The sequence below is a fragment of the Sphaerodactylus townsendi genome, linkage group LG04 (assembly GCF_021028975.2).
Source record: "Sphaerodactylus townsendi isolate TG3544 linkage group LG04, MPM_Stown_v2.3, whole genome shotgun sequence".
NCBI classification, from domain to species: Eukaryota; Metazoa; Chordata; class Lepidosauria; order Squamata; family Sphaerodactylidae; genus Sphaerodactylus; species Sphaerodactylus townsendi.
The window spans coordinates 150,821,179-150,836,990 of record NC_059428.1 but is presented as its reverse complement, the minus strand read 5'-3'; the positions used below and the strand labels follow the sequence as shown (position 1 = coordinate 150,836,990).

The following is a 15,812-nucleotide window of genomic DNA, read 5'->3' as shown; positions in this document are numbered from 1 at the left end:
TTGAAAATAAATGTAACTCAGCAAGCGGGTACTTTCCTAGTTTAAAGCAGCTAAAGGTTAATAACGTTCTAATAAAAAAGACATTACGGGGATTAAGCTTTTATGACGGGAAAACAATCGGGAACGGTGACACGGAAATGGTGGCTGGGTAAAAGCTATTTCGTCCGAGGGTGTGGAATGCCCCACAGGCTCCTTACAATTTTGCCGACTTCACAGCTGCACGCCGAGTTACTGATGGAAATCGGATGAGAGGAACAGGTATCTGTGTGACTGTGGCCAGCCTCAGCCCGGTCCTCTTCGTAGCCTCGAACCGCTGGGCTCACAAACGAAAGAAACGGATCGACTCAGAGAGGATGAAAGATGCCCCAGATATTGGCATTACAGTGCGCTTCGATGGAGACTCTTTTGTGCAGACAAGGTTTCCAATACGTCTGGTTTGTGCTCAATGATGGCTTACCTTCCCAGCAAACATGCCAGGCAGTATTGTCATTTTCTTCTACCCGATGACCCAAGAAAGACTTTTTTCCGCTGGCTGATCTTATCGAATACTGTCCTTTTTATTAACACCTTCCCCCCAACCAGGGTCCTAGGAACGAACAAGTCGCGACAGGGCATTCTCCCTCAGGATGCTGCTATCATTCAAATCCTCTCTTAAAGTACCTCTTCCTTGCCCCAAACTGTCAAACATGAACCCATAAACTTTTCAAATGTGGATAAATCCTGTCCAATACATTAAAAAAATAGCAAGCCGAGATAAGGCCAGGTTGAAACGCCCCGTGATGGACATGTTTTGTTTATGCCATATTATATTGGACTTTAAAAAAGGATGATACTTCCACTTGCAATATGAAAATGATACCAACTTTCATGAGGATAGAGACCATGATTCAGAGCTCTTTGCATCTCCAGTTAAAAGTATCCGGCGATAGGGGAAGTGTGTAACCGTCTGAGTTGCTGCCAGTCAGGGAGACAGTACTGATCTTGATAGCCAGTGATCTGATTTGGTAGAAGGCTGGTTCAAACATGTAAGTGGTTGAAACATGTACTGTTGTAGAGGGAGCTTAGCTCAGTGGTATGCCATCAGAAGGTCCCCGAGAGGACTCCCAAGAACCAGGAAAAATGCAGGTGACAAGTCTGTGCAGATGTTCAGTCCAGACAACCAATTGAGTGCACGGCCAGCACCTTGGGATCTCCCAAGCTTACCAATCCAGGGGTGGAAGCTAAGCTTGGAGTCTTGCCAGAATCAGGACCTTACTCGGGAGACACACGGACACATGACGTTGCCTTCTACTGAATAGGTCCATCAAGGTGAGTATTGCCTACTCAGACAGGCAGCTGCTCTCCAGGGTCTCAAGGAGAGGTCTTTCACATCACCTCCTACCTGGTCCTTTTAAATGGAGATGGGGGATTGAACCTGGGACCCTCGGCTTGCCAAGCAGATTCTCTTTCACTGAGCCATGCCCTTCCCAAGGAGAACAGGAAGGGATGGGGCAACAGAGTAGAGAGTGAGACTCCTCCATTCAAGGCTGACCTTGGCTGGGACAACCAGCTCTTGCCAAGTCAGCTCCCCTTCTGAACCTGGCAGATGGGGAAATGAGCTGCAGGGGGAGATTTTGAGAGTGGTCAAATGACACAGGGCCAGAGGTGTAGCAAGGGGGGAAAGCGCCTGGTGCACTAGTGCGTCCTCCAACCCCGTTCCCCCTGGTCCCACCCCTGGAATGCCCCCTGGAATGCCCTCACCACACCCCCACGAGGCAGCACCCAGTGTGTCAGCTTGCCCCCCCCCCCCCATGCCCCTTGGAACCTCGCCTCCTGAACCAGGAGCTAAAGAGGTTCAGAGATCTTCCAGCAGCTCCTGTCTAAACTGGGACCCTTGGCGAAGAGCATTCAAATCATTCTGCAGGTCCCTTCCAAAACGACATTTCTTTTGACTCAGAGGTGCTCTGAATTTCCCCCTGCCATCAGCCTCTTGGCGGCCAGGACAAAGTGAAAAATCATAGAGTTGGTGAATCAGGGAGCTTCCGAAGGCCTCTTGGACCCCAGCACTTGTATTGGCAACGCTGGTGCTGATAAGGATATTTCTCAGTCCATTCGGATGGAAAACGTTGTACAGCTGAACATTTATCTCAAGTGATTTTAAAAGCATTTTCTATCCGTGACCGCCCTCCACCCAAAGGGATCCCTCATATCTTTGTCTCTCAGGTTTTGCTAGTTTTGCATTTGTTGTGTTAGAAACGTTGGCGAGGACGAGTCAAGCATCTTGGCGCTAAGAGGTAAGGGGCCAGAGCATAGCAACAGCGAAGCAGGTTCCCTCTCTGACCTTGAAAATCTGATGCCTTGCTCATGTTGACAGGGGATTTCGTCCGTGGCAACTGCAAGTGAGAGAGAGAGAGAGAGAGAGAGAGAGAAATCAAACTCAATTTTTGACATTAAGGACAGGCTTACCTTGGGATTAATGATGTTTACAAATATCTTAGGAGCTGGCATGGTGTGGTGGTTAAAAGTGGCAGACTCTAACCTATGGACTCAGGTTCGATTCCCTAGTACTCCACATGAAGCTTGCTAGGTGACCTTGGGCCGATCGCAGTTCTCTCAGGACTCTGTCAGTCTGGCTAGGGCAGTGGTGGCGAACCTATGGCACGGGTGCCAGAGGTGGCACTCAGAGCCCTCTCTGTGGGCACGCGCAAACAGAGTCGTTCCCGCCACACACATCTAGGTTGGCCTGAGCCACTGGGCTCAATTATTAGCATTAAACCAAAGACCTAGTTTTGGGGAAGCAGTGAAGGTAACCCTGTTAAGCCCCACTGATTTTCATGTGAAGAACTAAAGTGTGATCCTTTACCTGGGAGTAAGCTCGGTTGCTGGCAATGGGGCTTGCTTCTGAGTAAACCCTCCTAGGATCGTGATTCACCCATTGGAAGAGTTGTTTTATTGTATTTATTGTTTTATTGTATTTATTGTATTTTGGAATGCCAATATCATGGCTATCATGTCATTCATTGGAAGAGTTGACGGTTGGAAGAGTTGACGGTTGCTTCAAAGCAAAACCACCGACTACCACCAAGCTTGACGAAGAGTTGACGGTTGCTTCAAAGCAAAACCACCGACTACCACCAAGCTTACTCCTGAGTAACGCACACCTCGGAGTCAACCATTTTTTCTAAACTAAAACCTCAGTATTCAGGTTAAATTGCCATGTTGGCACTTTGCCATAAGTAAGTGGGTTTTGGGTTGCAATTTGGGCACTCGGTCTCGAAAAGGTTCGCCATCACTGGGCTAGGGCAAATCACCCCTGAAAGTCTCTTGCCTTGGAAACCGTACAGGGTATACACAAACAAATATCCTACAAGTCCGGGAAATATCTTGGGAGTCTGAATTAACCATGAGCCACCCAAAATCCAGTCACACTTTTCCAACACCCTTGTTGCCCAACTGAGAGCTGGACAACTCCAAGCAGGGTAGGGTGACTTTGATAGGGTAGGGTTCTTCAGGCTCTAGCCTGCTTGGAGATCTCTAGGCTGCGAGAACAACAGGTCTTCCTGAAGGCCACGATCTGTTCTGGATCGTCTCCAGGGCTGTCTCCTGGTACTTTCTGGCTCAGATCTGAAAAAATTCCCTATATCTGCTACTGGAATCCAGGAAATACTGAATTTTGGCACAATCTTTATTTTGTATGGGAGCTTTTCTGATTTGCTTTGTTTCTGACATTAAGGAGCCTAAAGGAAGTGAAGGATAATTATATATACACTGGAAGAAACCCATGACTCCTCCATTATAGCTGAATCATGGCAAGGAAAACTTTTGTAGAGTTTTACCACGGCAGCAGAAGAACTAGTTACTCGGTTAATCAAGCGGAATCAAGAGTTTCGAGCACATTCCCACTTCCGCTTGAAAGAATAAGACATAACTTAATTTAGCTCAGAATTAGGCGGCTAGTTTTGCTCTGCCCTCCTTTTTTAGACTGCCTTATTGCTATCATCTCTTCCAGCCAATGGAAAGTTTTCCATCAACTGTCCGTAAGCTTTTAAACAAAAGTTTACAGGGGCCTAAGGTTACGGCTGCAATTCTCCAAAAAGGGGAAAATTTCAAATGACAAAGGAAGCAAAATAATTTTTTATGCCCATCACAAAATGGCTCTTGGCAAAACACCATAGAAGTAATTATTTCAAGAACTCTGCTGACCCTGTAGCTCTCTGTAGGGGTGGCTGAATCTTCTATTTTTGACTCGGCAATTCTATCTGCGCCACTGTGTTCTCCAACAATAAGATAGGGGTTGTTAAAACAAACTCAGAGCAAGTGGTGCCAGGGCCCCCAGCTCCATGTGCTTCTAGCCACTAGTGGCCCTTTGGAGTGGAGGCCATTGGGAGCCGCAGTGGCGTAGTGGTTAAGAGCAGGTGTATTCTAATAAGGAGGAACCGGGTTTGATTCCCCGCTCTGCCGCTTGAGCTGTGGAGGCTTATCTGGGGAATTCAGATTAGCCCGTGCACTCCAACACATGCCAGCTGGGTGACCTTGGGCTAGTCACAGTTCTTCGGAGCTCTCTCAGCCCCACCCACCTCACAGGGTGTTTGTTGTGAGGGGGGAAGGGAAAGGAGATTGTCAGCCCCTTTGAGTCTCCTTACAGGAGAGAAAGGGGGTATACATCCAACTCTCCTCCTCCTCCTCCTCCTCCTCCTCCTCCTCCTCCTACCCCCAGTAGGGGCAAGAACCAGTCTGCCATTAAATAAGGTAGGGCGTTATTGTGAATATATTGTTGTCATTGTACAACGTGCATTAGAGTGTATGAAAAACTAGGGACAGGTCACTACCTCAGGGAGTTCACAGTATAAATTTTGACCGTGGGAGAACGAGAGGCAGCAGAAGACGGGCAGGGCAGAAAGGAAAGCCAGAGGGAGAATATACATTCAGCTTTTGTTTCAGTCGGGCTCGAGCATTTCAAGCCAAAAACCTAAAGGAAACAGTCGGCCTTGAAGAGGGACTCGGAGGCACAAAGAGCGGCTGCCCTGTGAGTTCTGCAGGGAAGCTCCAAGTGAAAAGGGAAAGCGAAGAGGTTGTTAGAGATCAGAAAAATGCAGTCGTTACCAAGTGCCTGCGTGTGAAATCCCTGCCCAGCGGACTACGTTCCACAGTACAAGCATAACCCTTGTCCGCCAGCCGCTCAGTATAATGAAGCCTACCTGGATTCCCTTCAGGTTCATCCGTCTTTTAAATCGAGGCTGATCTGAGAGGAAAAATTTGCTGTCTTCAGGAGATTCCTCAGAGGTTGAGGAGTCATCAGCCTCTTGGCCATTTATTTTGGGGCAGGGTGCTTCTGGAGTCTGAGAGATTATGGTGAAGGGCAGGTTCCTTGGTAAGCTCTTGAAATTAAAAAAGAGGAAATATTTAACAAGAGACAGGTTCACCATAGTTTCCTAACGCTTCAACTTCACCAAATCATCCAGCACAGCAATCTTGTACCGGCTGTGTGCTCACTTGACGGACCTAAAACCAAGCCCAGGTTTAGGTCTATTTGGGTCATTGACCATAGCTTTCAGGAGGCCATAGGGGAGCCATAAGGTTCTCCCACTGATGGCCATTTTGGTGAGGTGGTATCAGCAGGGACCTGAGTGAAGGCTGTGAACAACCACATGTCTCTGGTCAAAGGAGAACATTTGCCACACCAGTCAGGAAGCCCATGGGAAGCGCCATCACCAATCAGGAAGCCCATAGGAAGCCCCATCAATCAGGAAGCCCATGGACAAACAGCCGGAGTGAGTCAGGTGATAACTTGTGGCCTCTAGGAAAGCTTCTATGTCTGGCTGGCTTGCTGGTCTAAGCAACTGGGGAATTCTGTTTTTGGAGCACCTTGTGATGACCACACACTACCATTTTGCTCAGTTCCCATGTTGGCAAGGTGCTCATCTGACAGGTGGAAAGACCCCTGAGGGACCTTATGAAGTTCATGAGTTGGAGCCAGGTCCCAGAGAGATTGCCCTCTGAAGACCAATGCTTGGTGATTTTGGCATTCATTGGCTTTTCCCCTTCTGACTTAGCATTGTTTTGGTCTGAGGTTTATATTAAGACCAAACTGTGCACTGGCTGTTGGGAAGCACCAGTAGAATCTAAAAAGATCTTCCAAAATACACCAAACCCAGCTTTTCCCCTCCCTGCCCCACCCTGTCAACATTACTGTTGAGAAACAGAGCAAATTGAAAACTTAACATCTTCACCCTCCTCCAAATTATGTTTATGGTCAAAGTATAAATGCTCATTTCACACATTATGTGGTGGTAAACTGGAGTTTGCCACCCTGTGCATAGTCAAGAGGGAATCGCATCTAATCCTTTTTCTCGGCTTGACATTTGATGTGGGATGCTTACAATGGTTGCATCCATATATGATAATTCCGCATGCATACTGAAAACATATTGGTGTACCCCTAAACAAAGGTAATATGAGAAGAGATGGATGCCCAAGCAAGAGAATGGGGCAACTTTCCTAGCTCTACCTGTTCATAGGTGCTGTCTTTCGAGAGACGCCGGAGTTTGCTTTCTAGGTTAATGACGCAAGCTTCTTTCCGAACAACCTCAATCCGCAGTTCATCACTCTTTTCCTCCAGCTCCCGGATCTGCTTCCGGTACTTGTCCTTCTCGATCAGGCACTGCGAGTACTGCGTTTGGGCCTCGTCGCGAGAACGGAAGGCCTGCGAAAAGCAAAGCAAATCAGATACTCTGCACACAACTGCTGCTCTGATTTCACTCCATTCCAAATTATAAATTCTCTCCACAATTTTTGGCAGAACTTTAAAGGAGTGCCTGAAATTGCTTTTATTCTCAATTTTCTACCATCCTCCTAAAGAGGGACACTGGCATGAAACTGAGTGATCTGTTGAAGTATTTATACCGCACCTTTGTTCGTACAAAGGAGCCGCGTGGCGTAGTGGTTAAGTGCTTGCACTACCACTCACATGGTTAGGAGTTCAAGCCCCCTGTGGGTCAGATATCCTGGCAGCTGGCTCATGGTCAACTCAGCCATCCATCCATTTCTTGGTCGGTAAATGAATACCTAGCTCACAGCTAGGGGGTAAAGAATAGCTGGGAAAGCAATGACAAACTACCCCACAAAAAGAGGCTTGCCTATAAAATCACTGATCGCAGTGGTACCCCAGGGTCGGACACGACTGAAGGGGAAACCTTACCTTTTTACCTTTTTGTCCATACATTCATACCCCACCCTTCCTCATGGCTGAAGACAGATTGTTAGAGATGCTCTGTGATCAAATGACTTTAAAATTATGACTGGGGGTATCCAGAAGGACCCTTTCTAAAGCAGCAGTAATAAAACCCTCGGTTAAAACACAACCTCAAATTGTCCAGCCATCATTTCCGTCAAGCTCATTTTTGAAAATCAAGAACAAGGATACCTTTGCAGGTGAACCATTCCATCATACCAATGACTGAAAATTCACCCCCAACAGGAATGGACCACTGTGTGAGAGGGCACAGTGAAAAAGACGGGATGGACGTGAATGGCCATCTTCAGTCTCATGGATGGGCCGTCCCATGTCCCACTCCTTTCCAATCTTCCCCTTTCTCCTCCCACTTCAAGCATTTTCAGATACCTGGTCTCTTTCCTTCTCCACTTCGTCCAGCTGAATCATCACCGTCATCATTCGATGCTTATACATTTCGCAGTCTTTCCCCAGAGTCGAGCATTTTAACTCCAGCTCTTGTTTCTCTTCAAGGTACTGCAAATAGGGAAAAAAAGAAAAGAACCTCGATCGATAAGCCCAGTGCATCAAAGCGATCGATAAGGTCTAGCCTGCTCCAAAGAAGAGAACCCAGCTATCCATCTCCCTGTGTCAGAAGTTTTGGCCCCGCTTGCAGGAGAAGAACAGCATTTCAAGTGCTGAATCGTACTCTGCTGTGCATTAATTTACCAGTTAAGCACTGAAGAAAGGGAAGAGATGGTCAGCAATAGTATGAACTGGGGAGGGACACCTGCTGTCTGGTACAACATGGGCAGGGGTTTAAAGAGGCATCCAGGACCATAAAATTAATCCACTGTTAAATGCCACAACTCTTTGCCTGATTGCTTTTCAATGTAGAACATCAATCGTGCTTCCAAGAAGGCAGGTGAAACATCCCATTCCAACTTGCTCAAAGGCTTAGTGAGGGCAACAGGCCGGGCAGAACAGCACATCTGCCACCTCTCAAAGTTTTCTGCTTCTAACCCATCATGTTTTCAGGCAAGAAATGGTGTTTTTGGAGGGAGGAGGAAACAGAGACATGCAGCACTGGACAGCAGAAGCCAGTGGGTTTGGCATACAAAATCTTCTGAATAGGAACTGTCTGCCTGAATGCTGATAACTTTGGAGTAATGGATTCAAGGTGAAGAAAAAGAGATTCCAACTAAACATCAGGAAAAACTTCCTGACACTAAGGACTGTTCAGCAGTGGAATACACTACCATGGAGTGTGGTGGAGTCTCCTCCTTTGGAGGTTTTTAAAGAGAGGCTGGATGACCATGTGTGTTCCTGCACTGTGGCGGGTTGGACTTGATGGCTCTTGGAGTCTCTTCCAACTCCATGATTCTATGATTTGGGAGTTTAAGAATGAATGGCTGCCCTGCAACAACTATCATCATCATCATCATCATCATCATCATCATCATCATCATCATCATCATCATCATCATCATCATCATCATCATCATCATCATCATCATCATCATCAGTATTTTTGTTGTTGTTAGGACTTGACAGTTAGATCACCAAAATCTACTTGACAGCTTGGCTGATGCAATCCTCCACCTTTCACCTAGTTTCAGTGGGTGATGCAACCGTGACTAAGCACATCTAGTGTGATTGCATCACTGCTCCCTGATTGGTTGAATGTCTCTATATGTATGCACAGAACAGTTTGGTCTATGCGTGCTTTGGTTATCCAGTTGCTGCGCTGCACTCTGTCAGACTGTTTTGTGACTTTGGAAACAAGGAATAAAACCCTTCTGTTCTTTGAAGTGAACCGCCTCTGGGTTCCTGTGTTTTCTTTTCCTCAACTGCTTCTGCTATTTACCACAACTGCTGCGGAGTGGATCCTTCTCAGGTTATGGGCCCAGCTCCTACGTTACTACTTCGTGAGTAACGGTGAGGTGTACTGCGTGCTGTGTGACTCAGCTATTGCCATGGCTTCCACCATGTCCGGGTTGCTGTCTGAGAAGCTGACTGAGCATAAATATGTGGCTTGGAGCCAGAAGATGCCGAGCTATCTCATTTGTGAGGACCTGTGGAATGTTATCTCTACCCTCCAGCGGCCCCTACAGTTGCTGAAGCGGCGTGCAGATGAAAAAAACGATGCGTCTATTGTGCTAGCAGTGGAAAACTTCACAGATTGGTTTTATCTGCTTGAGAAGCTGAGACTTCGCAGCCAAAGAGGCGTGAAGGCGGCTTTGAAAGAGGCATCTATCAGCGTGAAATTAGGCTGGGGCAAAGGTCCTCCTCACAGGAACAACTTTACAATCTCAGAAGCGCTGAGAGCCAGGAGGATCTGTGTTTTGAGCATCTGAAGCGAATCATTAGACTGTTTACACAACTTCGCTGATGGTGGTTTTACGGATTTGAAGACTCCCACAAAAGTTTATCTGTTGCTTTTCGTGGTTGGATAGCAGCTGGGACCAGTTGGTATGCAGTTTCCAAATGTCAGCGGAGTCTGTGACTTTGGATTACGTCACTGCCAAGCTGCTAGACCACCAGAAGCAGAGGGACTACCAGCTCGAGAGCGCGGCTGAAAATCGCCATGCAGAGGATTTTCCTGCTGATTCTGCGTTCGCTCACTTCACTGTGCTGTGAAAAAAATGTTTTTTTCGTTGTAGGAATCCTGGCCATTTTGCACGGGCCTGTACAAATGCAAAAGTGGTAGCAGAGGAAGAACAAGCCACCTTGGAAGCCGAGGCTGACAGACCCAGGAATCACTGAAACATCTACTTTCCTGTGGTAACAAGCAAGGAGAAGGACTCCAACTCACTATGAAGCAATTGGCTCTGCTTGTTCACAGGCATATAGTGAATAAGAAGAATCTCCTTACTGACCCGATGCGCCGTAACCTGTTATTGACCACGTTTGTTTTAGCTGATGGCTTTTTTACCCGCGAAAGCAAAGGTGCAACTACAGAGGATCAACATTTTGTTCCTGCTCTAAATGGCTCTCTGAGTAATGTATATTTTGTGCCCTCGTTTGGATTTTGTTTGTTAAAGCGTTGTAAGATTGACAGCTTGAGATTTATGTGGTGGAATTTAGTGGGCAGACCTGTTCTATTAGAAACAAAGGGAGAGTCTGTGCCACAGGTATACTACCCAAGAATAACCTTTAGCATATTAAATAACAATGATGTAGGTTAACAGCATGGCTAAATACAGTTAACAAACCTATGCATGCATGACATGTATTCATTATATGCACCATGTGCTAGGACATTGCCAGTTTCAAAGTGTAGGAAACATGTCAGGTTATTGTGGTTTGAAAGCCAAGTCTGTCACTATTATCTTGGAGATTGGCACTGTGTGCAGTAAGGCCAAAGTAAAGGCATTTCCTTCTACAGGGAAAAGCACCAGACAGTCAGATAGGCCATTTGGTTTAATTCATGCAGACCTTTCTGGACCATTTCAGCCTTGATCAGGGGCATGCAAAAGTACCACATGGTTTTGAGGTGGATGACTATATAGGTTCACCTATAGTCTTTTCCTGAGGAAATCCCAAAGCTGAGGAAAAACTTGCAAAGGTTTAAAGAGTGGGTGGCAATGGTGGAAAAAGACAGTTTTTCACATAAAAGTGGCTTGCCTCCAAACAGACAGAAGGAGGTGAATTCCTGGGTTCTGGGTTCCAGAACTGGTTGAGAAAGAAAGGCATACGTCACAGAAAAGACCAACCCTTTCTCTCCTTTTGAAAGCGGTGAGGTTGCTGAGAGGAAATTTGGGGTTCTACATACTATAAAGCGCTGTTTGCTTCTGGATGCCAACATGCCTGAGAACATTTTCTGGGGCTGAGGCTGTGAACACTGCCACATACTTGACCAACAGAGTATGGTCTTCTAGTGTGAACCAGACTCCTTATTTTTTTGCTGTACCAGAAAGATCCATCTCTGGATCATTTTGCATATCTTTGGCAGTTATGCCAGTAATGCTGCTGTACCCTAGGCGTAAAGCCGGAAGGGGATCAGAAAGGTGAAGGTGAGATTGAGGTTTTCTTGGTTATGAATCTGGGACAAAAAAGGTTTACGTTTGCACATTTCTATGGAAAGGATTTGTAGTCTCGAAGTGCAAACTTTTGAAAAGCATGCCCAGGATGGGAAACTATCCATGCTAACACAGAGGTTTTGCTACGCTTTCACTCAGCATGAAGGGGTTAACAGAACTGCCAGGCAGCAGCCTGCAGCAGCTCAAAAGGTCAACCAACTGCTTCCAGTAGTGGCAAAGCGTCCAAGGAAGAAAGCTGAGAGGGGAAGGGGCTGCAAGACGGTGACACTAGCATTGATTGAAGATGAGAAACAAATTAAAAGGTGCCTCATTATCTCTGATAAGGTCTACAAAGGGATACCTCCCCTGACAGGTATGGGTTTTTCTCAAAAGCGTCTATGTTTGTCAAGCACAGGTATCAGAGCCATAGCTCCTATAGCTTGGAAGATGTTAAAGCTACGCCAGCTGAAATAGAGCTCTGGCGTGAAGCTATGGCTGAAAGTGCTCAAACCTTAGTGCAACAACAGGTGTTTTACCAAGACTGTTTTGCCAAAAGGAAAAGGAAAGCAATTGGGTCAAAGTAAGGGTGTTTCGGAGGAAAAGAAGTTGCCAAATGGTACTCAAAGGTATAAAGCAAGGAAAAACTTGTGCGCCCAGGGGGGGTTTTGTAGCACAGACCGTTTGCTGAATTATGACCAGACCTATTCTCCGCGACGACCTGACCTGAGTCTTTGAGAGCTATGCTTTGCATTAGCTAGTAGAGAAAGGCTTTATGGTGAAGCATTATGACTTCCAGTGTGCTTTTTTAAAGTGCTAAATTGAGAGGAAGCAATTTATCTGAAGCCTGCACCAGGGTATGAAGAAGCAGACCCAAATACTGTTTATCTTTGCATGGATTCTTTTGTATGGTTTTAAAACAAGCTGGTGCTAACTGGTATGATGAACTGAACAGTACATTGCTTAAACTGGGGTTTAAGAAGTCTGTTGCTGATGCATGTTCCCCTATCCCTCAGGGGACTAAAAGAATCAAGAGGTCATTCTTCTTTATGTTGATGATGATATATGTGTAGTATTGCAAGATCTAAACAACAGATTTGACAAGATTGTATAAACAACTCAGTGACATGTATGATTTCCACCAAAAGGACTTAGGTTTTATCAAACATTACTTGGGTATTGATGTCCATATCTACACCCAAAGCAAGGTTATCTCCTAAGTCCAGAAGAACAAAATAAATGAGTTGATGCTTAAAGACTAGGGTGTCAAAGGCGAGGTTTGCCACAACACCAATGTCCCTAGACTTTCAGAAGAAGTTAGTGAAAGTGGGGAGTTCAACAATCCTGAACTGTACAAATCTGTACAAATCCTACATATATCTAACTGAGACACGCCCAGATATAGCGTTTTGCTGTTAGTGCGCTAAGCAGAAAAGCTATGCAAGCCCAGCAAACATGATTGGGAGGAGTGTTAAACGTGTGGTTAGGTACTTAAAAGGAACTGCTGATCATGGTTTTACTGATCCAGTCCATAAAAGCTTACAAGTTCGCGTGCTATTATTACCAGACTCACTTCATTTTACGACTGTGGTGACAGGAAGTCCTGTACTGGTTTTGTCATTCAGTAGTATGGTGATGGCAGCTATCACCTGGTGTTCTAGAAAACAGACCACAATCAGCCTGGTCCACTTCTGAGGCTGAGTTCTGCTTTTTTGTGTCTGAAACATGTTCAGAACTACTTTGGGTTGAGACACTGCTAACGCCTGAGTTAAATTGATCCATAAAGAAGCCTATAATGGAGTGTTTGATGATTCACAGACCTGCATAAAATTCGCTTAGAGACTGCCAAAACATGAAGACAAGAACTAAGTACATAGGAGTAAAAGTACCAGAATGTTAGAGAGCTAGTACAGAATGGAACTATTCAACTTGCCTATGATGTTGAGACAGAATGAGAATGTTGCTGATGTGTTTTGCCTAAAGCTGTGTCACAGAATAAGCATCGGGAGAAATGTTAAGAACAGCTGAAAGTAATAAAAGGTGTACTGTCATAGTAGTTTTGGGAAGGGGTGTTAGAGGACTTGACAGTTAAGATCCACCCAAAAATCTACTTGACGAAGCTTGGCTGGTCACAATCCTCCACCTTTCACCTATGGATTTTTTTCGAGTGGGTGATGCAATGGCTTACCGTGACTAAGCACATCTAGTGTGATTGCATCACTGCTCACAGATTGGTTGAATGTCTCTATATGTATGCACGAGAACAGTTTGGTCTATCGCGTGCTTTAGGTGTATCCAGTTATAAGCTGCATGCACTCTGTCAGACTGTTTTGTGACTTTGGAAACAAGGAATAAAACCCTTCTGTTCTTTGAAGTGAACAACGCCTGGGTTCCTGTGTTTTCTTTTCCTCAACTGCTTCTGCTGTTACCACGACCGCTGCTGAGTGGATCCTTCTCAGTTGTTGCTGTTGTAGATTTCACAGCTGCCAGATCTTTAGCTGGTTGTTGGCCTTCATTACAATTCGAGCCTCACCCAGAGGCCTAGGAAGTTGTAATGTATCGGCTTTATTTATTATTATTATTATTATTATTATTATTATTATTATTATTATTATTGTTGTTGTTGTTGTTGTTGTTGTTGTTGTTGTTGTTGTTGTTGTTGTTATAGATTTCACAGCTGCCAGATCTTTAGCTGGTTGTTGGCTTTCATCATCATCATCATCGTTGTCGTCGTCGTTATTATTATTATTTCGATTTCGGTATACCGCCCCATCCCCAGACTGAATGGCTGTGGCACTTGTTTATCAGTGCAAACATCAGTGGCCCCTTTTGGTTCAGCTCAAAGTCTGATCTGCAGTCATGGCCAGACAGCTGGTTTGTCATTGCATCCCTACTTTCACCAGAATACATGTGACTACCCAGAGCAAGACCAAGAGACCTTGTCCTGCATGGCTTCTACTCCTTTGGAAAACCGAGACCCACAAAATATAAGAAACCTGGGAGAATCAACCGAGACCCACAAAATATAAGAAACCTGGGAGAATCAAAACAATTGATGCAGACACTGGCTTGAGTTTCCATTTCAGTTTGTTCTGCCTCGCCTCTTCCCACCTCACCTTGTCTCGGAGGTCTTCTGCATGCCGGATCTCTTCCTGGAGATTGAAGATCTTGTTGACCAAGTCCTGGCGATCCTCTAGCGCCTCTTTGCGGTCGTGCTCCAAGATGTCCAAAATAGCTTTATCTGAATCAGGCAGCCCAGGTTTCCCAGCCTGTGATGTGGAGAAGGTTTAAAGGCAGGGAGTGAGAAGTGGAGGAAAGAACACCTGGACTGGTTTTGCTAAGATCCTAGGGATATCTCCTGGGAAATCTCAGATTAAAAGAAAGCCTTGTCTCTTTCTCTGCTTTTTTGCAGCTGGATTGCTGTCGGGCAAGAGACTGAAGGAGAGCCAAGAGTTTAGCCTCTTATTCCAATCACTTTCTTCCAGAACCAGCTTTCCAATAACTTTTCTGCTCAACAAGATTTCATTGAACTCATTTGCCGTGGAGCAAGGCTCCAGAAAACCAGCAAAGGAGTTTTTTTAAGACAAGCAGCAGACATTTCAGGGCATCACATGCTGAATAATGGAAAATCCACGCCTGGAGTCCACCTCTGTCACTCATGAGAACAAATGTTTCCTTCTTGGCTGCAACGTGCTCTCCCCTCCCTTTCTGCCTTTAAGTAATTTGCTGTCCAAAAATAAATCTGAAAAAGCGGGCATCACAGAGGTACAAGCATGGAACGAGAAAAACTTGCTGGGAAAAAACCCACATCCCCCAAACCTACAGATATCTCGATCAACAGCACGTTTCCTGGGAGTTAATTCCCACCAAGTGTAATGCTTACTCCTACCCAAGTACGCAGGGGATTGTAACTGCAGGCACGTCTCTTGCCTGGGGACGAAACAATATGTCTGGCTCCAATTAATTACAGCTCTGTTTTCTGAGGCTCTATTTCCAACTTGTGATTAAGCTTAAGTTAGTCATGCTGATTAATTGATTAACACTTTTGCCCAAATTATTATTTGCTGTGCATCTCTCCCACTCCACCCTCAAAGACGGCGTCTGGCACCAAGGAATTTAAAAAACATCTACAAAAGCCAAGACCATCCAGGGCTGAACAACACCCTTGAATCAGGCCCCAGGTACCTGCCACATGATGGTACCTGACTCATGATCTCCTTTCCCTTCCTCCCTAACAAACACCCTGTGAGGTGGATGGGGCTGAGAGAGCTCTGAAGAACTGTGACTAGCCCAGGGGTAGGGAACCTGCGGCTCTCCAGATGTTCAGGAACTACAATTCCCATCAGCCCCTACCAGCATGGCCAATTGGCCATGCTGACAGAGGCTGATGGGAATTGTAGTTCCTGAACATCTGGAGAGCCGCAGGTTCCCTACCCCTGGACTAGCCCAAGTTCACCCAGCTGGCATGTGTATTGGAGTGCACAAGCTAATCTGGTTCCCCTGATAAGCCCCCACAGTTCAAGTGGCAGAGAGGGGAATCAAACCTGGTTCTCCAGATTAGAGTGCACCTGCTCTTAACCACTACACCACGCTGGCTCTCTTTA

At 45.8% G+C, this 15,812-nt stretch overlaps 1 protein-coding gene across 2 annotated transcripts in view; it reads right to left on the bottom strand.

Moving 5' to 3' along the window:
* Nucleotides 1-15,812, bottom strand: part of CARD11 (caspase recruitment domain family member 11) — a 72,513-nt gene that overhangs the window by 29,100 nt on the left and 27,601 nt on the right. For both annotated transcript variants that reach the window (XM_048495412.1, XM_048495413.1), the window contains exons 6-11: nt 14,325-14,477; nt 7,601-7,726; nt 6,488-6,682; nt 5,178-5,357; nt 2,321-2,372; nt 198-313 (exon numbers count right to left, since the gene is read on the bottom strand). In XM_048495412.1, the coding sequence (XP_048351369.1) occupies nt 198-313; nt 2,321-2,372; nt 5,178-5,357; nt 6,488-6,682; nt 7,601-7,726; nt 14,325-14,477 (822 nt within the window). The remainder of the gene's footprint in view (nt 1-197; nt 314-2,320; nt 2,373-5,177; nt 5,358-6,487; nt 6,683-7,600; nt 7,727-14,324; nt 14,478-15,812) is intronic.